A 25,687-nucleotide genomic window follows, 5' to 3' on the forward strand; every position below is an offset into this window, starting at 1 on the left:
GCAGCTAACCTGTTCAAAGTGTGATCTGGGAGGCTTTATAAAGGCCTCATTTTTCAGCCTTCTAAGCTTTGGATAGGTGATTTGGCCATTCCACAAGAGAGTTTCTGTGTCAAATTTGACTGTTTATTTTTCTAAACAAGCGGAATAGCACCAAGAGACGGGTCTGAGGAAAGGATGCCCTGCAGTGTTCCCCTCTCTAATCCTGTGCCATAACTGTCACCTGAAAGATATTCACGATCATTCCAGGAATGCTGCTGTGGTGGGGAATATGTAGCATCCACTACTACCAGGTTCCACCCAGTGGCGTAGCGTGGGGGGTGCAGGGGGGGCTGGCCGCACCGGGCGCAACATCTGAGGGTTAGGGTTAGGGGTAGGGTTAGGGGGCGCAAATCCACGGGTTAGGGGGCGAAAATTACTTGCCTTGCCCCGGGTGCTGACAACCCACGCTACGCCACTGGTTCCACCTCAAGTCCTATTAACCTTTTCCCTGGCTCTGGCAATGCACTTTGAGTCCTTGGCACATCTCAGAACCACCCTTTTCAACATAGCAGTCAACCAGCCATCTCAGTCTAGATATGCTTTAATCTGTTGGCAATGGGATTTGCCAGTTCTCATCCCCAAGTCATTTGCACCTGAGCGAACCAAAAGATTTTGAGAAAGTGGGAAGGCCTTCAAGTAATGAAAGAGGACAGGAAGCAGGCAATCCCACAACATGCTTCTTATTTTGTGCCCGTCTGTCTTGTTAACTGAGCATATTCCATACTGTGATCCAGGAAGAGCTCCCAGAATGACTTGCCCCACAAAGTTCCTGTAGCCCCACAAAATAATTTGTTTGGGGGCATTAGGCTCATATGCTTAAACTGCTAATAAAATATTAAGTACTGAGGTGCATCGTAAAGAGAGTCAGACCAGCCCACCATTAGAAAAATAAACAGTCAAATTTGACATAGGGACAGGGAAGGGACCTGTACTTCCAACTAACACAAATGAAAAACAAAACAAAAGAACACCTGGCCTTGAACCCATTGTGTCAGCAAGATTTACTGCTGGCCTATTACCCACTAAAATAAAGCGTCTCACAGTGTTAACATTCCTAAATGCCTGAAATTGCCACCTGCTAACCATTTGAATTAAAGGAGTGCCAGATATCCCCCTTTCATGGGACTATTCGTCTCCTTCAAAATTAGGGGCAGGATATTCAGCAACTTTCATAGCAGCAGGCAAATTTTAAGATTTTGCGGGGAGGAGTCTTACCTTTAAATATGAGATGGCTCATAGTTTTTCTTGCATTTAAAAAAATATTGGACAGAATGCCCTGGAAAGGATACTACATTATGATATAATGCCCTTCCCAAGGACATCTTGGAAGGGGATCAAAGCTGGCTGCCAGAAACTGCCAACTGAATGAAGCAGCAGTACATCTTTTTTCTTTTTTTAAGTCCTTGCTTCTTACTTAAAGTTAAAAAACACACACACACACACACCATTCTTTAAAATTGCCTGCGATCTTTGGTGGTATTTGTCCTCCCCACCCCCACCCCAAATAACATTCAAAGTTGGAAAGGGCCAGGATAGATCAGTTGGTAGAGCATGAGATGCTTAATTCCAGGGTTGTGGGTTCAAGCCCCACGTTGAGCAAAAGATTCCTGCATTGCAGGGAGTTGGACCCTTGTGGTCCCTTCCAAGCCTATGATTCTATGAAAATTTAGCTTCAGTATAGCAAAAATTTGAATGATATGGTAATAAGTGTCCAAGAATTTAGGCATGTATTTTGCTCCAATCATAAGCCTACAGGGAGGTCAATATTGCTAAAAACAATTATAATTCAGAACTGGTTTCACATCAAAGGCACTGCACCAGCATTCTTGAAAAGAGGTGCTGGAATATTGTCCTGAGGTCTTCATGCCTATATCTTGCTGCAATTGCACAGAAGCCGTGGACAGCAGTTAAGGCCAGAAAAAAATAGATGTTCTGCTCTCCTGTTCCATCTTAGAGAACTGTAGTTTCATAGAGACAGCCTTCTCCTGAACAGCCAGATCCCAAAAATTATGTCATCTGCCAAAACTGTTGAATCCAGAATGAACCAGAAGCTTTCTAATACAGAAGGATCCAGTATGTTCTAACTGCAGCTGCTTGAAAAAGATAAAGAACAAATATTTAAAAGACAAGTGTTGCCAAGAGCAGGTCCAGAGAAACAGGGCTCCCACTATTAAATGAGGACCTTTATAGTGTTACTCTTCCAGTATCCTCCATAACCTAAAGGCCCCACAATTGTCTGTATACCCAACTGCCCCTGGCATGTATTATTTGTTTAGAATACTTATACCATACTTTATAGACTTGGAAAGCTCTAAAGGCCAATACTTATAGGAACAGTCCTAGGTATGGTTACATCAAGTGTCTTACAAGTATTAGAAAACTTAAGGAATTAGCAAAATGCCCTAGCATAAACTGCCCTAGTAAGAGGAGCCAAATATGGAATGCCTGGCTCTCTTTGCACAGGCAGTTCCACCAAAACTCCAGTGTCCCATACACTGTGCTCTCTGCACCGGCAACTTTGGCACCCTGTGCTGCATACAACATATGTCTCAGATGAACTTACAGTTCAGACAGCATATTGTCTGGGTACATATTGTTTCTCTGTGCCAATAATCTCAGTTCCTAACTCGAGTCCTAGCACCAAGCACATGCTGTATAGATTTGTTACTGCTCCAGATGTCCTTACTATGCAGCTCCAGTTCTGGGCTAGAGTACCTTCACAAAGACAATTTGGGTATATTATATTTATTTTTGTTGTTGTTGTTGTTTCTATACTGCCCTTCATCCGAGGATCACATTCCTCTTATTATTGGTACTGCTATTTTCTTATTTATTATATTTCATCCAAAGATCACAGGGCAGTTCAAAGCATAAAAATACAAAATGAGAATATGAAATACATAATAAAAGAAAAATATACCAATAACGTCCCTCCCACAAACATATTTAAAAGGCCATAGAATGTTAATCAGCCAAAGCCTGGTAATCAGTACCTAAAGACATGTAATGAAAGCACCAGGCAAGCCTCCCTGTGGAGAGCGTTCCGCAAATGGAGAGCCACTGCAGAAAACATCTGTTCTTGTGTTGCCACCCTCCAGACCTCTCACGGAAGAATTACAGTGGTGCCTCGCAAGACGAAAAGAATCTGTTCCGCGAGTCTCTTCGTCTTGCGGTTTTTTCGTCTTGCGAAGCAAGCCCATTAGCGGATTAGCACTATTAGCGGCTTAGCGGCTTAGCAGATCAGCTGATAAGCGGCTTAGCGGATCAGCTGATAAGCGGCTTAGCGGATCAGCTGATAAGCGGCTTAGCGGCTTAGAAAAAGGGGGGGAGGGGAAAAAAACCGCAGGAACTCGCAAGACATTTTCGTCTTGCAAAGCAAGCCCATAGGAAATTCATTTTGCAAAGCACCTCCAAAACGGAAAACCCTTTCGTCTAGCGTGTTTTCCGTCTTGCGAGGCATTCGTATTGCGGGGCACCACTGTATTGTTTTATTTATTATTAATTAAATTTGTATACCACCCTTTACCATCCCTTTGAATCTATAATAATAATAATAATAATAATTTATTATTTGTACCCCGCCCATCTGGCTGGGTTTCCCCAGCCACTCTGGGCGGCTTCCATAAAAACCAGAAATACACTAAAATATCACAGATTAAAAACTTCCCTGAACAGGGCTGCCTTAAGATGTCTTCTGAATGTCAGGTAGTTATTTATCGCTTTGACATCTGATGGGAGGGCGTTCCACAAGGCGGGTGCCACTACCGAGAAGGCCCTCTGCCTGGTTCCCTGTAGCTTTGCTTCTCGTAATGAGGGAACCGCCAGAAGGCCCTCGGCGCTGGACCTCAGCGTCCGGGCAGAACGATGGGGGTGGAGACGCTCCTTCAGGTATACTGGGCCGAGGCCGTTTAGGGCTTTAAAGGTCAACACCAGCACTTTGAATTGTGCTCGGAAACGTACTGGGAGCCAATGTAGGTCTTTCAAGACCGGTGTTATGTGGTCTCGGCGGCTGCCCCCAGTCACCAGTCTAGCTGCCGCATTCTGGATTAGTTGTAGTTTCCGAGTCACCTTCAAAGGTAGCCCCACGTAGAGCGCATTGCAGTAGTCCAAGCGGGAGATAACTAGAGCATGCACCACTCTGGCGAGACAGTCCGCGGGCAGGTAGGGTCTCAGCCTGCGTACCAGGTGGAGTTGGTAGACAGCTACCCTGGATACAGAATTGACCTGCGCCTCCATGGACAGCTGTGAGTCCAAAATGACTCCCAGGCTGCGCACCTGGTCCTTCAGGGGCACAGTTACCCCATTCAGGACCAGGGAGTCCTCCACACCAGCCCGCCCCCTGTCCCCCAAAAACAGTACTTCTGTCTTGTCAGGATTCAACCTCAATCCATTAGCCGCCATCCATCCTCCAACCGCCTCCAGGCACTCACACAGGACCTTCACCGCCTTCACTGGTTCTGATTTGAAAGAGAGGTAGAGCTGGGTATCATCTGCATATTGATGGACACCCAGTCCAAACCCCCTGATGATCTCTCCCAGCGGCTTCATATAGATGTTAAAAAGCATGGGGGAGAGGACGGAACCCTGAGGCACCCCACAAGTGAGGGCCCAGGGGTCTGAACACTCATCCCCCACCACCACTTTCTGAACACGGCCCAGGAGGAAGGAGCGAAACCACTGTATAACAGTGCCCCCAGCTCCCAGCCCCTCTAGACGGTCCAGAAGGATGTTATGGTCGATTGTATCAAAGGCCGCTGAGAGATCCAGCAGAACTAGGAAACAGCTCTCACCTTTGTCCCTAGCTCGCCGGAGATCATCAACCAGCGCGACCAAGGCAGTTTCAGTCCCATGATGAGGCCTGAATCCCGATTGGAAGGGATCCAAATGGTCCGCATCCTCCAGGCGTGCCTGGAGTTGTTCAGCAACCACGCGCTCAATCACCTTGCCCAAGAATGGAAGATTTGAGACTGGGCGATAGTTGGCCATACTGGCCGGGTCTAAAGATGGTTTTTTAAGAAGCGGTTTGATGACCGCCTCTTTCAGCGGATCTGGGAATGCTCCCTCACAGAGGGAAGCATTCACCACCCCGCAGAGCCCATCGCCCAGCCCTTCCCGGCTTGCTTTTATTAGCCAGGATGGGCAAGGATCCAGGAGACAGGTGGTTGGTTTCACGCGTCCAAGCAGCCTGTCTACAGGAGATTAGGGAATCTGTGCACAAGGCACACAGTGTGGGGACTTTATCTCTTTTGTTGGCACTACTGCTGCTTGCCACCAACTGGAGGCACTCTGTACATTACCCAACAGGGAGTATAGACCAGCTTTCAGTTGCTGACCACCTTTTTTGAGCACAGAGAACTCTAAGGGTTCTTTGCTCACTAAGGTTACTACTGGTTCCAGAGGTGTCCCTCACATTGTATGGCCTCTACATCCCATGGTGAAGCAATATTCATACAGAACATGGTTATTCACAGAACAGTTGGTTGCACCCTCCTTCCTCTCTAGAGCATCTCCCTTATTTAGTTCACCTTCAGGTGAACTCCATGAGTGAACTTTTACACAATCTTTGTACCTAGTCTAACTTTGTCAGTGTCTGTCTCCGTAAACATACATACTGAGGAATGCAGGTTCCTTCTGCCTCATGCATTAGTAGGAGTGGAGGAGTGGAGGGACCAGTCCTATGAATTAGGACAGATTATTGTTATGTCTTGCCTCTATAGACAATTTGACAGTGGCTGTTAAGGACCATGTGCACCTGCACACTCTGCATGAAAATCATTCACCTTATTACACATATGTTGGGAGTATGCCCTGCATATGTCCCTCAATAAATGTACCTGGCTACCTGTCTTATGGTACCTGTCATGCACCCCAGCTTCCCAGGGTCCTAGACTATGAAGGGAACGATGATTCAGCTAAAACAATGTGTCTCCTTCCTGTTCACCCACCATTAGTCTCTCACTGCTTCCATGTGAAATATTTTATTTCCATCACTGCATTCAGACACTGACCCAAAGCTTTCACAGCCTCTCCTGATTCAGATGTTATGGAGAAGTAAAACTGTGTATCATCAGTGTATTGGTGACATCTTCCTCCAAAACTCCAAATGATCATTCAAAATGGCTTCATATAGATATTAAATAGCACTGGGGAGAGAATAATGTATTGCGGAACACTCACCCAGAGCATATGAAGTACAGGGGAATCCCCACTTACACAGGGATTCAGTTCCCGCACACTGCATGTGTCACTGGGATGCGCACAAGTGTGAATTCCTCCATTCCGCCCCTCCCCCTTTCAGCACTGAAAACACATGTGTCAGCAGGAACACACATGCTGATCACATGCGAGTGGGGAGACACCTGTAGTGCAGTCCTTTGAAAAGCAGAGGAGGAAGTAATATTTAGCAGATTATTCAGTATATTATTTTCATTGATACAGAATTCCCAAGGAGAGGGTGTATTTATATACAGTGGTACCTGGGGTTACATACGCTTCAGGTTACATACGCTTCAGGTTACAGACTCCGCTAACCCAGAAATGGTACCTCGGGTTAAGGACTTTGCTTCAGGATGAGAACAGAAATCGTGCTCTAGTGGCGCGGCAGCAGCGGGAGGCCCCATTAGCTAAAGTGGTGCTTCAGGTTCAGTACGGACCTCCAGAACGAATTAAGTACTTAACCCGAGGTACCACTGTATATTCATAGAAAGCAGAGTGGGGAAGCTTTTGCAGCCAGAACCTGCAGGTTGTCTTCTTTGGGCTGCATGTTAGTGATGGGTAAGTTCAGAGACAAACATGGATAGGCATAAAGCCAGAGCCAAAAGTGGGCAGGGCAGCAGATATGACTCTTATCGTTGTACAGTCGACTACAAACCAGTCGTGCAAAAGTCAGCAGTTTCTACATGCATGTCCATGTCCATGCGCGTGCGCATGCACACACACACACACACACACACACACACACACCTCTTTATTCTGCAAACAAGAGGCATTATCACAGTTCAAGAGCACATTCCAGCCAGGTTAAAACACTTGAGGAAGCACAGAACTGTTGAGACGTGTTACTCGGGGCAAGTTCTAGATAGGAGGACACTTTTAGCCTCTGAGCCAGGCCTGCAGTTCCTCGCCCCAATATACTGTTGCATGTTCATTTACAAATATTTTTCAAGATGGTTGTGCCTCATTGGGCCTCCGTTGTAGGACTACTGTATTTTATCTTATTTGGAAGTGAGGCATAGTTGAGTTTTGGAAGCTGAATATACTTTTGGGGGGAAGGATTGTTTTGGAGGAAAGGTTCATTTTATAAATGCTTGTCATTTAAAAAATGATTTGCTTGCTCCAGCTGTTTTCTGCAATACCTGTTAACGACATCATTTTTTTCTGATTTCCCCTCCCCCCCATGTTCCACTTTTACCCTTCCATATTCTTTTCAGGTTACTTTTGAGGATTGGAGATCAACATTCTTTAGGAAATGTTTAGAAATCAATGTTTATACACCTTATCTGTTGAATACTGTTCTAAACTGGGCTGTTCATATCCTATTAAAGGAAATTCCAGGCATATTAAAATCTCAGTTTACTAGTTATCCATTGTTGTAAACAAAATCTGCCCTTTTCCCCTTATGGGGTATCCAAGAGCCCTTAGAGTGGGTTCCCTATCGGTAGGAGAAAATAACAGAGGCCAACCAGAGAATACTGAGAAGCAAAGCAGCTAGTAAGCCTGATCTTTATTAAAACTGTTGCAGCAGGGTGCTCCCCCCACACGCAGGAGGACCCAGAACCAGGGGGTGCCAGCCCTTATGTAGACTTTTGAAATTGCCCACCCTCAAACTCAAGACCATCACCCCAATACATCATACATACATCACAGAAAGAGGTGGTCTCCAGCAAATCCCTGTCTGGCAGAAAACCTGTCAATGGTCACTGATTAGATCACCAGGCAGCCTGGCTATTCTTTTGTGATGATAAATACTTAGTTCCTGAGCCAGGTCACAGGCTCACCCCATTCACACCTTAAATGTGCCCTTAAGGCAAGATTTGTGAGCACAGAGACAATGGGAGGGTTTTTGCATTTCCTCCCCCCTTGCAGAGAAACATTTGGTCAGTTTGGGAGAGTCAAAATGGTTTCAAGACTGTCTTCCTGTATTGTTTCAGATATATGGTTTATATATTTATCTACGTGTTTGCCTTGTACATTTAATTTATATACTGTATTTGAGACCTTAAATTCTTATAACACCATAACTAGAATTTCTTCTTCTCTCTGCTTATGCCCTAAGTTTCTTACTGCCTTTTCTCTTAAGAATACTTCTCCTTTCTCTTATAATCATACAGTCTTCAATGTTTCTCAGGGCCAGATTAAACAAGATACCATTCATGCAATTATCAATTGAGTGAATGGTTTTTAAAGGTAAATAGGAGGCACAGGGGGGCTGAATCTAAACTGGGACCCTGGTGGGTGAGGCACGGGAATTTCACATATTCCCCTCCACCCCGCTGTAGCATATTAGAACCCACACACCTAATGTTGGCAGTGGAAAGCTTCCAATTTTATGCAAATGGGAGTTCTCACCCCACCTGACAAAAAACATGCACAGCACCAGAGCCCAGACCTAGACTTGTGCCTGCTATTTAGTTTTTCGAAACAGATAGGTAGCCGTGTTGGTCTGCCATAGTCAAAACAAAATAAAAAAATTCCTTCCAGTAGCACCTTAAAGACCAACTAAGTTAGTTCTAGGTATGAGCTAACGAAATGCACATGAAAGCTCATATCTAGAACTAACTTAGTTGGTCTTTAAGGTGCTACTGGAAGGAATTTTTTTATTTAGTTTTTCGAAAATCACTCAATTGCTAATTGTGTGAATGGTGTCTCTTGTCGTTTTACTCTTAGTCTCTCCCCTAGATTTTTAACTGCAGAATTACTTGGGGAATGAATCAACTCCTAGGAGTCTTCCTGGGCTAGCAACAGCTGCATCAAAGAACGGACTTCTTTCATTTCCTTTTGGTCCCTTTGGCCAGTAAGTACCCCAAGCTGACATATTTTAGGCGCTGTGGGTTAAACCACAGAGCCTAGGACTTGCTGATCAGAAGGTCAGTGGTTCTAATCCCCGCGACGGGGTGAGCTCCCGTTGCTCGGTCCCTGCTCCTCCCAACCTAGCAGTCCAAAGGCACATCAAAGTGCAAGTAGATAAATAGGTACCGCTCAGCGGGAAGGTAAATGGCGTTTCCATGCGCTGCTCTGGTTTGCCAGAATGGCTTAGTCATGCTGGCCACATGACCTGGAAGCTGTACACCGGCCCCCTCGGCCAATAAAGCGAGATGAGCGCCACAGCCCCAGAGTTGGCCATGACTGGACCTAATGGTCAGGGGTCCCTTTACCTTTACTATTACTTGGGGAATGAATCAACTCCTAGGAGTCTTCCTGGGCTAACAACAGCTGCATCAAAGAATGGACTTCTTTCCTTTCCTTTTGGTCCCTTTAGCCAGTAAGTACCCCAAGCTGACATATTTTAGATTAGCAGAAACCATACATAAAGCAATTTGCAACTTTAAAAAGTTACGTAAATTAAAAATCAAAGGTTTAAATGAGATACAGATTTCTATTTATCTAGCATCAGAGCAGAGACAAAATTAAAAGTGATATAAGTGTATTCTCTCCGCCAACTTCAAACTTCCTTCCCACAAGTGTAAAAAGACTAGGGTCTATACTCTTCACTGTCTTCCTTCTTTAGCTTATTTCCAGGAATAGAATCTTGTTGTGTCTAGACTAGAGCAGGGGTCGGCAACCTGCGGCCCATTGGCCACAAGCAACCCACAGGGGTTGTTTAAACAGTCCACGAGCTGCCTCCAAACTGAGCCGCCCGCTCAGCGAGTCCCCACATGCTGCGCTAAACTGGCACAGTGCGGAGCGGGCACTCGCTTCTGCAGCGCCGGAAATCATGTCTGCGCGTCTGGCCCACGGAACGATCTCTGTGGGAGTGAACTGGCCCCGGCGAGGTAAACCTTGCCAACCCCTGATCTAGAGGCACCTTTGGACCTCCATTCAGAGCAAGGATCTGAGCCACCCATGAACACAGCTCTGCTCTGAGACATCAAACAGATTTATCCTCCTAAGTAGATCTCTTAAGTATGTGGAGGAGGAGGAGTTTGGACTTGTTATCCCACCTTTCACTCCCCTTAAGGAGTCTCAAAGCGGCTAACAATCTCCTTTCCCTTCCTCCTCCACAACAAACACTCTGTGAGGTGAGTGAGGCTGAGAGACTTCAGAGAAGTGTGACTAGCCCAAGGTCACCCAGCAGCTGTATGTGGAGGAGCGGGGAAGCGAACCCGGTTCACCAGATTACGAGTCCACCGCTCTTAACCACTACACCACACTGGCTCTCACAAAGGACTGCCTCTAACAAAGGACTTAACGTCCTTTTAACTCCATCACCTTTAGTCACATAAAACTTGATAATTTGCTGGGAGCATGTAAGGTCAAGTCACTCTTTACATGTACAACCCCTCCTCTCATGTAAAGATATCACAGCAAATGTCAGGCTGGTATAGGTTAATCTCTGAGCCTAAACAGAATGTAAAACAAAACTTTACCAACAATGCATGATAGCCATCTTCAAATATCTGAAGGGCTGTCCCATGGAAGATGGAGCAAGCTTGTTTTCTCCTGCTCTGGATGGTAGGACTCAAACCAATGGCTTCATGCTACATGGAAGGAAATTGTGACTAAACATTAGGAAGAACTTTCTGACGGTAAGATCTGTTTTACAATGGAATGGACAACTTCCTCAGAAAGTGATGGACTCTCCTTCCTTGGAGGTTTTTAAGCAGAGGTTGGATGAAGAATTTGACTAACCAGGGTAGAACTCTACTATATAAGAAACATGTTGTTGTTGAAAAAGCAGCCTCTGCAATGTGTAGAACAATATAACCCATGTCTGGAAGTCATTATTATGCGAAGCATTTCTCTTCCCTGTCCGGGGCAGTCAGTGATGCGCAGTGGAGGTGGGGTAATGGACAGCATAATTAGTCAGGGCATGGGTAAGTTGTGCTAGACATTATGAAGGAGTGAGGAAGGATGAAGATAAGTTGCTATTTTCAGCCGTCACCACATGTTCCTTAGAACATGTAGTTCTGCCCTCAGAAATTAATGCATAGCAACCCAATATTAGAACAGTTTTTCTAGATGTTATTTAAAAATAGAACAAAATCCTACAATTAAAAAAGGTTACATTAAATTGCATGGCGCTAAACAGAATTCCAGCTGCTACTAATTTTGTTTTATAAAAAGCTTCTCTCCCCCCCTCTCTCTCTTTACTAAAGGGACAGTCTCTAAAGCAAAGTGAGCAGAGCTCTTGAAAATTGAAGACACTATAATTATGCAAAAGAAGAAACTGATAGTATTATGCAGATTTGTTAACATTGTCCTTGCATCACAAGTGACTTTGGTTTATTTCAGCAAACATCAGCTGTTCATTAAAAAAACCCAACCCTTAAATGCATATATGCCATGTGAGTTTATATGCATATATGCCAACTTATTTCAGTGAATGGTTGCATCTTGCTTTTCCTTCCAACAGGAAGCCTATTGCACTTAATAACAAAAAAATGCAATACTTTTTTTAAAAAAGGAAGCATTGTATGAAATATTCTAACAATAAAAATGGTGCACTAATCAGTACAATATTTAAGAGGGGGAATTAACCATTAAATAATAAACAGCAGACATTTGAAGAAAAAGTCTAAGCAGCAACCCTTTTGGAATTACCCTTCGGTAATGACATGCTGGCATCAACCACCTCCGCAGTTTTATAGCACTGCTTGGAGTGCATTCATACATATTCATATATATATATATATATATATATGGTTTTTATTCCATTCTGTCTTAATTCCCTTTTTCTGTCTGCATACTGCAGTGAAATCTCTTCGTGTTGACCCATCAGAGCTCTTTGCTCATCCTTCTCTCTGCTAACTCACCCTCTCTTTTCTGTCTACATCCCATAGCATGCACACTCTTCTTTTTGCCCAACAGCATCTCTGCACTCCTAACTGATGGCTCCTCTCCTTCCGTTTTCATACTTGTGGGTTCTCTTTAGACCTATAGGCCTGTTTCCCTCACTGAATCAAAAACAGCCCAAGCAAGAAGTCTGTAGTCCCTGTTAACTGCAGTAACAAATTTAAGTAGTTTAAGGCACCAGTTGAACTACGGTTACAGGCAGCCACTGGAGAAAGTGTGAGGCAGTGGCTTTACATCTACCTAGCAGTAACCCGCACCAGTTTTCAACCTAAAGCAAACAGATGTAACTCCTGAACTGAGGAACAGGCTGCATGACTTATGTGTTGGAATAATGGCAGCAAAACTACAACCAAAGAAGTCAAGGGAGCAAGATGCAGGATACAAGACTGTTGGTGTTGTATAGAGTGTCTTCAGTAGCCAGACAGTGGATCTAAAGCAAATGCAAGACCAGAAAACTGCAGCGATCCTGGAGGGCAGAGTGTTTATTCAGAGAACATACTGGCTGCTTTTGGAAATGCCACAGTTAAATGAAAGGGTACAGGAATAGCTTACAGCACAGCTGGGTGTAATTAAGAAGTTCTCCCGCTCTACATCACAGAGAAAGAGGATCCACTAATGCTAGGCAATGCACTTCATTCTGAATCTCATCAGGTGAGTTTATGATGTTGCATTACAAGCACCCTCCAGCAAAGATAATGTTTTCAAACTGTATCTAGATATTTTTGAGGGGCTTTGATAATTTCCCAACACTCAGTGTATCTGCTTGGTTCCATCTGTGACCCCAAAGATCCAAGGATGCAGGAAAATATATGCAATGCTACCAGATCTTAAGGCTACTTTTTAAAGGCTGGAGGCTGATAGAGTTGTTATCAAAGTGTGGAAACCCAAACCCTACCTAAGTCAATGACATGGTAATCAGAGAGTAAAAAAATAACTGTATAGTCATAGCAAAACAAAGCTAAGGGGCACCATTTCCGTTGCTTGCAATTCAGGATTCCCTCATCTTTACCCCTACCCCACAAAAGGCCAAATCAGCTAGAAATAAACTATTCATGATCCTGGATGAGAAAGATGCTAAGTGACAGTGGACAAATAGCCTTCAGAAGTCCACATGTTTATTTACCCAAGGAGATGCTCCTCCAACAAACTCCCTTTTGGAATAAAGTCTGCAAGTGTTCTAGCAGAAAAACGAGTGTTATTAAGTGCACACATCATAGCAGATGACATGATAATCGCATCAGCTGCCAAAGAACATGCTGCCATTCTAAAGGAAGCGTTGGGCAGAGCTAATCAAAAAGGAGGAAAACTCAACAAGAAACAGTACAATGCCTGAATCACAATGTCAAATATATGGAGTTAAACCAAGTGAAAGCAAGACAGAAGGCATCTGCTTACAGAAGATTCTCAGTACTAATCAGTAACTAGCATAAACTAAATAAGTTTAGCCTAACAGCACAACCGCTGAAAAATAATGTCATCTGCCAATGGGGACCAAAATATGAAGGCTCAAGCAAAACCTTACCACAGCTCCAAGGGATAACACAGCTGATACTATGACCTGGCAGAGCAACTTGAAGTACAGACACATCTAAGGATGGTCTAGGTGCATGTCACTTCCAGAAGAGAGAATCCATAAAGCCTGTTCATCGCTGCCATCTCTATTGCATCAGCTGAAAACAGTCGCAGGAGACTCATTCAAGAGGTTCATAATTTAATAGAACCACTTTCTCCATTGAGGTCCTGTGAGGTCGAGATCTCCTGCAATGATTTTGCAGTTTTTTTGCAGATAAAATCACTCAAATTCAGAAAGAATGGTAGCAGAGCTGGGCTGGGTGAGTGCCCATGCTCTGTCTGGTCAAGTTGTATGGGACCGATTTCAGCTTGTTACCTCTGAAGAAGTGGTCAGGCTGCTTGGACGAGTGTAACCAAGCACCTGTTTGCTTGATCCTTGCCCATCCTGGCAAGCGAGCCAGGCTTGGCTTGGCAAAGGGCTCCATCGGGTAGTGAATGCTTCCCTCTGTGAGGGAGTCTTCCCAGAACTGCTTAAAGAAGCAGTTGTTTTAAAAACTATATTTGGAACAGCCATTGTGGCCAGTTATCTCCCAGTCTCAATTTTTCCGTTCTTGGGCAAGGTGATGAAGCGGGTGGTCGCTGAACAACTCCAACCATGTCTGGATGATGCCCAAACATGACTTCCCAAACTTGTCTTGTTGGTAACTCCTGCCCACTTGTGAGGATTCTGCAGGGCACTTTGCAGCACCTGCTCCATCCCTAGGAGTTGAGTTGAGGAGAACAGGGTAAGGAATACCCTGGTTATCTAAGAGACTACTTTGCTTTCCATTTCTAGCCTTTCCCTCACTCTTACTCATTACATTTTATATCCTGTCCTTCCCCCAAGGTGGCATATGTGGTTCTCTCCTCCCTATTTGATTCTCACAACAGCCCCTTGAGGTAGGCTATGATGAATCAAAGTATGGCAACCATACACGTTGGGAGAAAGGAGGGGCTTGTGTGGGCTAAAGCCTTTGAAGTTCGCTTATTAAAAGGACGAAAAGGCCTGGGAACCACAGATCTAAGCCCAGGGCTGTGTGGTGCATTTGACATGTGACTGTTGCTAAAAGCAGCAGCCCCACATCTCTTCTTTCCCTCATACCAGTTAGCAAACCAAAATGTATGAGGTGACGTCATCATTATGTTGTGAATTTGCCATTCCTATAAATGGTGGTCAGTGAGGTAGCATGGAAGCTACACTGTGGTGATGTCATGTTATGGGGTTTGCCTTCTTAAGCAGGAATGAGGAGAAGATGACACAAGGGCACTGCTTTCAACAGTGGCCTTTTATCAGCTATAATATGGTGTCCTGGCTAGTGTACTTTGCTCATTTATGAAAGTAAATTTGCAAATAGCAGACGCGTTAGTTCACTTCCCATTGTCTCCCAGACACACATGAAGAATGTATTTATGAGTATTCATAAAAGAAGTAGGAACCATGCTACTCAAAGGGGGCTTACACCCTGGTATATGTGTATAAGATTGCAACAGAAGTTGAGTCCCTAAGAAGTAAATGGAGAAAACCACCCTTGAGAATGGCTAGTAGATTCTCCCACAAAAGCAAAAGTCTACTGTTTCGTGTGCAGACTTTTCTGTAACCAAACTGCCTCAAATACAGCCTTAGCTTCTACTGGATTTGATTATTGGCATCCCATGGAAAATTGAAAAATCATATGAACTCTATGCTAACATGCTTAACTAGAAAGCATAGTCAAATGCTCACATTAGCTGGTAATTTTTATTTTTTTGTGAACATGCATGCAAACAAGAAACAGGTTCACAATTGCATTGCTGGAAGTGTATCCAAAGGATGTTGGCCTTAGTCTAGTCAATGAACTCTTTCACTTCCATCTGTGCAAACTTACCCTGTGGAAAAAGAAAGTTTCAGCCACCAATATATGTATCAAATAATATTACAGGAGAAAATTTGGACAGGTTTTCTAAATGTGGAAACAATTTTCAGATTGTTCGTGTGTTTAACAATTACAAACTGTACTGATGAAAGATTATTTTCTAGACTAAGAAGGATATAGCATGATCTATGGTCAACAATGTCCCAAGATCATAGCTGTCAACCTTCCCTTTTTTTGTGGGAAATTCCCTTATTCCAGCGCCATTTCCCGCTGCTTCCCGCTGCTATCCTGGATTGTTAGATATCCCGTAGACTGTCCCCGGGACAGGTGAGACTGCTGATCCCTTGTTTTTGAGGCTGCTGATCCCTTATTTTCAAATCTGAAAGTTGACAGCTATGCCCAAGATTGGTTGTGTGATCTAAGCATTCTCTGCACAGAAAATGATAAACTGCGACTCACTGATTTTAATGATATAATTGATAAGTTGGCATCTAAAAAAGCTTGAAAGAAACTGTTGCATATAGTGTAATGTTACAGCTATGATTCCCCTATGAATGTTCTGTGTGAATGTCTTCATTAATTCCATACTTTTGTAAACTTACTAAAGTTTATAAATTTAGAAACAATATTTTCATGAATGCTCAAATTTCAGCAATGTTCTGCTTCCATTGAGTAGATAAAGAAGAGAACAGGGTTTTGTTTCTCAGGATCAGATGCTATTAAATTCAGGCCTCCCAATGTCTCCTGGCCCAGGGCCTCCAGTTGCTTTAATCCAGGCCTGTCCAGAGGAGTGCAAGAAAACAAAGATACAAAAGGGTGATTCAGAAGACAGTTGAAGATGGTGTTTGGTGTCTAACATTGTGGTTTATTAAAGGGAATAAGGATTGATTTATAGTTGATGTTCTCTGATCAGGGAAAGTATCTCCTGGGCTATGACATGAGGTCAAGGTTGCTTCCACCTAATACTGTTCTCTGCAGTGCAACTATGTCACCTATGTAAACAGAACTACACTAGAAGGCTAGGGATGAAGGCAGGTGGGTGGTAGAGCATCTTTATTTTAACTTGCAGTATTAATGCTGCCTGCCATTTATCTTCAGTTTGTGCACTTTTCTATGTATATCGGATTATTCACTGGTCTCTTTTTTATTCTGTTTCACTTGCTAAAGTAAAATTTGTTCAAGATCTATTTCATTGATTAGAATTTAAAAAGCAGGCATGTTACCGCAAGCATCTGTGTAGCAGATCTAGGCGGTAAAATAAATAATAGTATATCATTGTTTAGTTGCTAATCTGCACATAGTCCCACAAATGACTATTGTTAAGCCTGCTTTTTTAAACTACCGTATTTTTCGCTCTATAAGACGCACCAGACCATAAGACGCACCTAGTTTTTGGAGGAGGAAAACAAGAAAAAAAATATTCTGAATCTCAGAAGCCAGAACAGCAAGAGGGATCGCTGCACAGCGAAAGCAGCGATCCCTCTTGCTGTTCTGGCTTCTGGGATAGCTGCGCAGCCTGCATTCACTCCGTAAGACGCACACACATTTCCCCTCACTTTTTAGGAGGGGAAAAGTGAGTCTTATAGAGCAAAAAATACGGTAAATACTAAGTGCCATCAACGGGGATAATAAAGTCAAATAAATTTTGCTGTATCATGAATGAATAAAGCAATATAATTAAATATATATTTCTTGGCTTATTTAGTGTACAAAGTTTGGACCTACTTCTGGTTTAGGACAGCTTCCCCAGCGCTCTTCTGCTCGAAGATCATTTGGACGGACAAAGAGATTCAGCATTACTCGCTCACTTGATGATCTTGAGGTAATTTTATTACACTAAGCTTCCACTGTTTCCTGTGAAGAGAGAGTGAACAGGCATTGATAAGCTGCTTAAACAGTACTCTAAGGAAAGTAGATATGTTCTCAAATGAGAGTAAATTAACGTGTTGCTTTTCTCTGTTCTGGTTGACAAATCACTTTAAACCACTGTTAAGCTTGACTGTGATTTAAAAATGAATGTGCCATGTCCTGGGGGGGTCACGTCACCCCTCCCTGCTCCCACTGCTGATGCTGCCAGGAGTTGAGCCCTGCTTTGGCTTAGCGTTGCGTTTGGACCCAGACTCGGGAATTACCGTATTTTTTGCTCTATAAGACTCACTTTTTCCTCCTAAAAAGTAAGGGGAAATGTGTGTGCGTCTTATGGAGTGAATACAGACTGCACAGCTATCCCAGAAGCCAGAACAGCAAGAGGGATTGCTGCTTTCACTGCGCAGTGATCCCTCTTGCTGTTCTGGCTTCCGAGATTCAGAATATATTTTTTCTTGTTTTCCTCCTCCAAAAACTAGGTGCGTCTTGTGGTCTGGTGAGTCTTATAGAGCGAAAAATACGGTATATCTCTCCAAACAAGCCATGAGCTATAACCATATTTTGTTCTTGCCTTACTGGTTATGGCTTGTTTGGGGAAGGCAAACCATGGAACTCAGGTTCAGTAATCCTAAGGCTGAACCCTCAGAAGCAAGAATGGGGGAGGAGTGAAGGGGCTGCAGTTTTCTTCCTCTGCATCAGTACACTGCACATTCACCTTTAAACCATAATTAAGCTTCATTATGGTTTCAAGTGGCATGCAAATGAGGCCATTTAATGCATGCATGCTAAATATTCTTATAATATAGGTGGTGCTGCTGAACATGTGGAATTTGTGTTATAAATTTGCCTAGGTTCTCGGTTTGATGCCTTGTAACTAAATCCCTGCTTTCATAACAATGCCTAGCCTTCATCATTGTGTGTGTGTGTATGTGTAAGGGGGGAGAGTCTCTACAAGTCTTCAAAAAGTGAACATTAACCAGAATGTGGCTCAAAAAACATGATTTTCAAAATGTAGCAAGCTTCTAAAAGAATGAACAATTCATTACTGGGGTGGCAATATCCTATATATTTTTTATATAGTATATTCAGAAGTAGTCATTTTTAGCTACACAAATGACTTTTTTGTGGTTGGAGTTTGACTAATGCTATGACATAATAGACGTATCCTCAGTACTTCATAGGCTTGTGAGTTAAAATAAATGGGTGTGGTACTGAAATGTATGAGAATCCTGTTGCACAAGGAAAAAGAATTCTGTAACCTTCTTTTGCTTAGTCAAAGGAGCAAGGAACAGACAAGTCGGATGAAGCAAATAGCATAATAGGCTTGCATGTGATTGCAATCTTGAAGGAACATGCAGCTACATGCCGAGAAACAGAGAAAATGGGAACAAGCTGTATAAAGTTGCTGTTTGATTTTAGAGCTAGTTTAAAGTTTTTCTATACAGTTCACACTGAACCTATGAACCACTAGTATGCAGTCTCTGTGGAGGGTTCATTGTTATGCAAAGACAGTCACAGCAACAATTTAAAGCCTTGAGTGCAAGCTGTTTTTTCTTTTTCTTTTGATGGGTAGATACACAAACTGGTGCTTAGTCTGGGTGGGTCTCCACTGTGAAGGAAGGAAGAAGAGGCACCTTAGGTTCATTTGTTTTACTGGACAGGAGAAGTAAACATGTGTGTTCGTAGGAAACTTTCCTTAAAATGAGAGAGAAGTCCCTTAGGGACAACTTGTACATGGAGGAACTTTGCAACATTAGTCACGTAAGTATGTTTCATTTATCTAATAGTGTATATGGAACTCAAGAAAGTGACTTAAAGGACAGCCTTCAGTTGCAAGGTCTTCCATATAGTTCCTGTAAAAGTCTACATTCTCTCCAGTTGATTTCCCCCCTCTATTAATGTTAACTGGTAATTTTTATATTTAATTCTTTTATTGTGTAAGTCAGCAGTAAAGTGGTTTTCCAGTAGGTACTTATGCAACACTGTGCACTGTCATTTTTCTAAGAATAATTAAATGCATTAAACAATGGCAGCTCCTCATGTATAAAAATAGTTTGACTGCATGGTTTGATGGTTCTTTGTGTGTTTATTTGGTAGACCTACCCGTTAGGGGTTTTCATGACTCAGATAAAGTTTGAGATGGGGATGGTTCAGTTTTTAAAAATGTATAATGTTTCTTAAATGAAACACAGAGAAGTATTCTAAAGGCTCTGTGTCATTAAAAAAGGAAAGGGAACAATATGCCCTGGCTAGATTGTTAATGGAATACATTCCAGTAACACACACACACAAAACTCACTGGTAGGCATATCTATCTTCAACAGGTTGTTAAAAGACACCTTACGTATTTTTGTGGCTATTTCTTGGCTATCCTAATTCTTACTGGTAAAGAAAATAAAACAAGCACATTTTTAATACGCAAAAAAATTGTCTTCTACAAACTTATTGGCTACAAACTTATGAGTAGAATTGGACTTGCTTCAGTGCTAGCATGCATTGGATGGCATATTTTTTATTGGTATTGTAAGTTTCAACCATATCCTGAAAAACATGTTCAGTTTTCTTAAGAGTGACATTTGAATGCTTTGATACAGTTTTTCCTTTGAAGTAGATTCTCTAGGGAGAATATATTTTTGCTATACGATCTCATAGTTTTAACAGGATTATTATTAAGACTGAAACTTAATTGAAACTTTAATAGCTTAATCATTGAAGGGTTAGTCAATCTATTAGTTAAATTTGAATATTTATACAGCATTCTTCCCATTCCCATATATATAACACTAACGTATTTGGTGTGTTTTATATTTTCACTAACTTCTGTTGTTTCCTGCTGGGAGCTGCTGCTAACACAAGATAAACGGCCTTCATAAATGGAGGTTCCATCCCTATCTGTCCTAGTTAAGAAATTCCTTGATTAAACAGATCTGGCTATTCATACTTAAGAACTGCCTTGCTGGAAGAGAACCTGAGTTCCTATAATTTAGTGTCCTGAACAGCAGACAGCCCAGTATTGCTTCTGAGAAACCAACGAGTTTTGAACTCCCACCCTATCCCCTAGCACCTGCTATCCTCTACCTGTGTGTTTTTCTTCATGGGCTGAATTTGTGGGTGGAGTGGAGAGACAATGTGGCCTTGAAGGAGCAGAGCAGCAGCTGCCCTCTCCCTCTTTACCCTTCCCAGTAAAAAGCTGGTGAGAAGTGCAGAAGGCTGTGCCATTTGCACCAACATCCACCTCCCGTTCTCAGCATTTGTTTGCTCAGTGACAGACCACATCTTTGGCATACCGGAGGTCCCTGCTTTCATCCTTTGCATCTCTAGTGAAAAGGATTGTCTGGCCAGTAATGAAAAAGACCTCTCTCTCTTCCTGAGATCCTTAGAGAGCCAGCCGCTGCCAGTCAGAGTAGACTAAGTGGAGAAATAGTTTGGCCTGGTATAGTCAGCACTGTCTTTTGCATATGTGCTGCCGGGGTGCAAAGATCCCCCCAGCACCGCCAAATTTAGTTTAGCCCCCAAATTAACTTTTATTATGCTTATGTCAGACACCACGCTTAAGCCTTATCTCTTGCTTAGGAAAGAAGGAAGGAAAAAGAAACAAACTTTCTTATTTGCTCATTTCTTTACAATACACTTATACTTAAGTATACAACACCACCACACTTAAACTTACAAGTATTCTTTAGGCACCTCCTTAGGAGAAACATCAGTCATGTCAAAGGTGCCGCTGACCCCGCTGCCGCATAGCAGCTTAATTCAATATGTAACGTAATATTTTGATGTAAGAGTTACTTTCGCGTGCACGGTGCCATTGTGAATGACAAGCGCCGCCATTGTGAATGATAAGCACACCGCTGGCGCGGTGCATCTTTCGTAAATGAGCGCATGATGTCAAAAGTCCTTTAGTGAAACAGTAGATGTACATTTCGATAATACCTAGGTATATATGTATTTTGTTTTTCTAGCTTGATCAAAAATATGTATTATTTCATGACAGGTAGATAGTTAAGAGCTTAAGTGGCTTCAGCAGCGGGCACCAGGTGCCCCCCAAAATTTGGCACCCGGGTGCCCCACACCGCTTGCACCCCTGGGTAAAGACGGCCCTAGGTATAGTGCAGCTAGCTACATGAGTGAGCCTCTTCCCTTCCCAGCACAGCAGCCGCTGGGATCAGCCAGGGTGACTTGCAGGCTGAACATCTGACTCAGATGTTCAGCATGAGAACCACCCTGGACACCAAGTAATGAGCCTTATCAGTGTCAATTGGTCTGAAGGGGATGGGGTTGTGTCAGTGAATCATGTGCGGAACACAAACTATGCAGAGGAACTTTGCACGCAGAGAAGGGAAAGGAGGGGGAGAAAGTTGCAGCTCAGCACAGCTCAGGCTGATTGAGGCTAAACATTGGGAAGAACTTTCTGAGCTGTTCAACAGGAGAATGGTTTCCCTCGGGAGGTGGTGGGCTCTCCTCCATTGGAGGTTTTTAAATCAGAGGTTGGATGGCCATCTGTCACGGATGCTTTAGCTGAGATTCCTGCATTTCAGGGGGTTGGACTAGATGATCCTTGGGGGTCTCTTCAAACTGTACAGTTCTATGATTCTAGAACCCAAATTGGGTTCAGAGCTTTGACAACTGAAAAGAGGATATTGGTCCACAATATTGATCAAGGCAAAATATTTTAATCTTGAGGCCACTTATTACTTCATTTATTGGTTTAATTATTTAATGCTGCTGGAACAAATAATATGCAGTGCAGAAAACAAACTTATTTGCTTCCCTGGGAAGAGGGGTCTTTTGAGACAGAAACCCATTGATAGAACTGTCTTTGATTCTTTGTGAAAAACATTGAAAATTATATTTGCTTGTAACATAATGGGGGGTTTGTTTTTGTTTTTACATCTGCCAATAATTGCCCCAAACCAGTATCTATCTACCTCTTTCCTGGATTTGTTGAGTCTCTATTTCAGGGGGGCGACCCCTCACCTTAGAGGGTACCAGGATTATGCTTAAAGGTAAAGGGACCCCTGACCATTAGGTCCAGTCATGACCAACTCTGGGGTTGTGGCGCTCATCTCGCTTTACTGGCCAAGGGAGCCGGCGTACAGCTTCTGGGTCATGTGGCTGCTTCTGGCGAACCAGAGCAGCGCATGGAAATGCCGTTTACCTTCCCACCAGAGCGGGACCTATTCATCTACTTGCACTTTGACGTGCTTTCGAACTGCTAGGTTGGCAGGAGCAGGGACCGAGCAACGGGAGCTCACCCTGTCGAGGGGATTCGAACCGCCAACTTTCTGATCTGCAAGTCCTAGGCTCTGTGGTTTAACCCACAGCGCCATGCTTACTTAGACGTAAATCCCATTGCATTAATGAAGCAAGGCAGTTCCTGTTTAGGTAATCCAGCATCTGGTCTGTCCCTGACCATTGCCACATTACCCTCAAGGAGTAATCCTAAAAACTCATTTTTTAAAAAAAGAAATTAAAATTCAGAGTGCTCAGGTTGTCTGTGGGAAGATAGTGTTCACAAGGGTCACATTGTGGGGCCCCAAAGCTACTCTGATGCCTTGAGTAAGCTTTGCCTGGTTCAGCTTATGTGCCTGGCTTCTGTATGGATCTTCAAGATGTTCCTTTGAAGGAAAAAAAGTTAAAGTCACTCTCACCTATATCCTCTGCACATAGAGGATTTACTACTTGCTTGTTCCTCCTCTTTCTTTGAACATGACTGAAGAAAGCTTTTAAAATTTTATTTTTAACCTCTCTTGCAAGCCTGAGTTCATTCTGAGCTTTGGCCCGCCTGACCTTCTCCCTGCAACTATTGGCTACTCATATATACCCTTCCTTTGTGATTTCTCCATTCTCCAAACACATTCTTGCCGACCACTGTGAGGTGCAACCCATGTCTGGCCAGAAGTCTTTCCTCAAGGAAGTGGAAACTATGGTCTAAGAAGCCAAATCCTTCCTGACAATACCACCTGCGCAGTCAGTGGTTTACTTCCAGGATTTTCCTCTCTCTTCCTGGACCAAGACCTTCAACAGAAAGGAGAGATTTAAAAACACCTGTGTCTCTTCAGCCTCCTGGCCAGAGTCTCATATGTCAAAGGCTGTGTTTGGCAGTATTGTTTGCACCCACATGAATCAAAAAGAGAAGGGGTTGGTGTCAGTGGACTTTATAAGATTTGGCAGTTTCTCTGTCACATTGTGAATCTTTGCAGCTGGAAGACAGCACACCTCCCGGGACATCCTGTTTTCCGCACACTGCTGCCTCTAAAGATGACTAAAGAAAAAAACAGTATTATATAAGGGGAGTGGGGATGCTTGAGACATGCCTATCCCACCTTTGAGCAATGGAGTCTTTGATGGACAGGCAATATTGGTAGACAGGCAGGGGTTGTGCAGACCTTCATGACAAATACATACTCTGCTGTGTCACATTTATTATACTTTATCTCAAACATTAAATCTAGTTCTGTCCCCAGTTTGTTGTTTTACATAGAAGAGCAGTCTTCAACTTTTGCTATTAGTTTTGGTAAAGGGTCCCGGATAATAGACTATTGCATTCCTGTATAATTTTGCACCACCTGTTTTTAAGGAGCATTTAATACAACATACGCATACACACTGATTTTCGATAATCCTGATATATTACCTTTTTCCAGTAGTGGAAGGGACAAAGACTTCAAAGCTGCTCCCCAAACCAATTATTCAGCAACCCAGCAGGTATCTGAGATTCAGCAAACCTTTCTGTCTTTACAGCTATGAGGACTGGAAACCTCCTTTTAAAAATATAAATCTGAGATGCTCTGGAAGCTGAATTCTATACCTACTGCCACACCTTGCCCATTTTTGCACTCTTTCAGCCATGGCAGATGCACAGACCTAACTATAGTGTTCTTCTGCAAACGCACCATTTCAGACTGAATAAACTGTGTTATGTTATTTGCTACAGACAGGATTTGTTAAATACCACAGCCCCAATTCTCCAAACTATCCTTTTTCTGTGAGATAGCCGAGATACAATCTGATCCATGATGAACTGGAGCGTTCTGCGGTGGCTGGTTGCTATTGGTAACATAAAGGGAGTAAAATAGAACATGTGAAATGCCTTTAAACTTTGTAGGCATTTTGCACAGGCAGTGCGGAGTATTGGATGGTGCACTTAAGCTCTTGAGAACCTGTTTTATTTAAGAAATGCTCCACCATCTAAAGTAAAGATGAATTTAGGAAAGGTGCTTCTGGCAAAAATAACTGCTTTTTCTTACGATGAACAGGTAAGCAATATGATTGCTTGTCACAAGGGACTGTCTTGCATTGGAGATTAGAGACCAGAATTATAGATTATTATTATTCCATATTAAGACTTTTGAAACTTATAGCTGAAATTGTATTTTGTGAAAAAATAATTTTTTAAAACAAATGTTGATTATGGGAGCAGTATGGGAGCAGCAGTTTTACAAGTTTTTTGTTTTACTCATCAAATTTTAGTGTGTAAATATTAACTTTTATCAGAGATGTTGCAAGATGAAAAACAAATTTGACAATCATCTATAAATGGTACAGATTGCTTATGTCTTCTTGCCTGTTTGCAATAAACCACACAAATGCATTTTTATTTGGAGGCAAAACCTTTTATTTTTTAAAATTTGAGTTGCATTTTTTTGACACCAGTGTCTTGTAACAATTTCTCTAACATGGCAAGAAAAAGACTATCATCTTTGTCTTCTTCTTGCTTTATTGTTTTTATGCAAGTAGACAATTAATATGGAGCTCCACTGAGCTTAGTGTGTCTTAATTCTGGGTAGACAATTTTAGAAGTGGAAAGAAAATAATTTTAAAAATCATTCTGAAGTAAAGAAATGCTATCAAATTGTGATGAATCAGCTTCCTGCACAACAGAAATTATGATTTCTTACAGTTACTTTGTTACTTTTTGGTGTTTAAAAAATAACCTGCTTCAATTTCCTCTGTAAGAAATGTCTGGCATATATCTTTTCTTTAAAAAAAATATCAAAGTAAAATGAATGATTGATAACTGCGGCAGGAACCGGAATGAAAATATGCAGAAAGTAAAATACATATTTTTAAGGCATTCATTTCATAATAGTAATACTTATATTTTTATGTTTAGGTAGTGTTTTTAAAATAATATTTATTTTCATACTTACGTCCAGAGAGGTTATGTGTCATTTGAATTTTTAAATTTAAATGAAAATATTGAATATGCATAATCTCTGTGTTTGCAAAAATATAATTTGCAAAATAGAAACATTGACCAGAAACCAGGAAGACACAAGAGCCCCTTGATCTGCCAGGAGAGCTTTCAGAGGGTGAGGGGCTGTTGCCAGATGGGGAGAGTTGAAAAGTACCAGTACAGAACA

The 25,687-nt window shown here is 42.5% G+C and overlaps 1 protein-coding gene across 4 annotated transcripts in view; it reads left to right on the forward strand.

Moving 5' to 3' along the window:
* The window catches only part of RGS12 (regulator of G protein signaling 12), an 81,006-nt gene that overhangs the window by 2,671 nt on the left and 52,648 nt on the right, over positions 1-25,687 (forward strand). For 3 of the 4 annotated variants that reach the window (XM_081876200.1, XM_081876199.1, XM_081876198.1), the window contains exon 2: positions 17,161-17,277. In XM_081876200.1, coding sequence (XP_081732326.1) covers positions 17,161-17,277 — 117 coding nt within the window. Of the gene's footprint in view, positions 1-17,160; positions 17,278-24,453; positions 24,581-25,687 lie in introns of those variants that run through there. The other variant, XM_081876201.1, reaches the window with a different exon arrangement.

Source organism: Podarcis erhardii (genome assembly GCF_964252035.2).
Source record: "Podarcis erhardii genome assembly, chromosome: 9".
NCBI classification, from domain to species: Eukaryota; Metazoa; Chordata; class Lepidosauria; order Squamata; family Lacertidae; genus Podarcis; species Podarcis erhardii.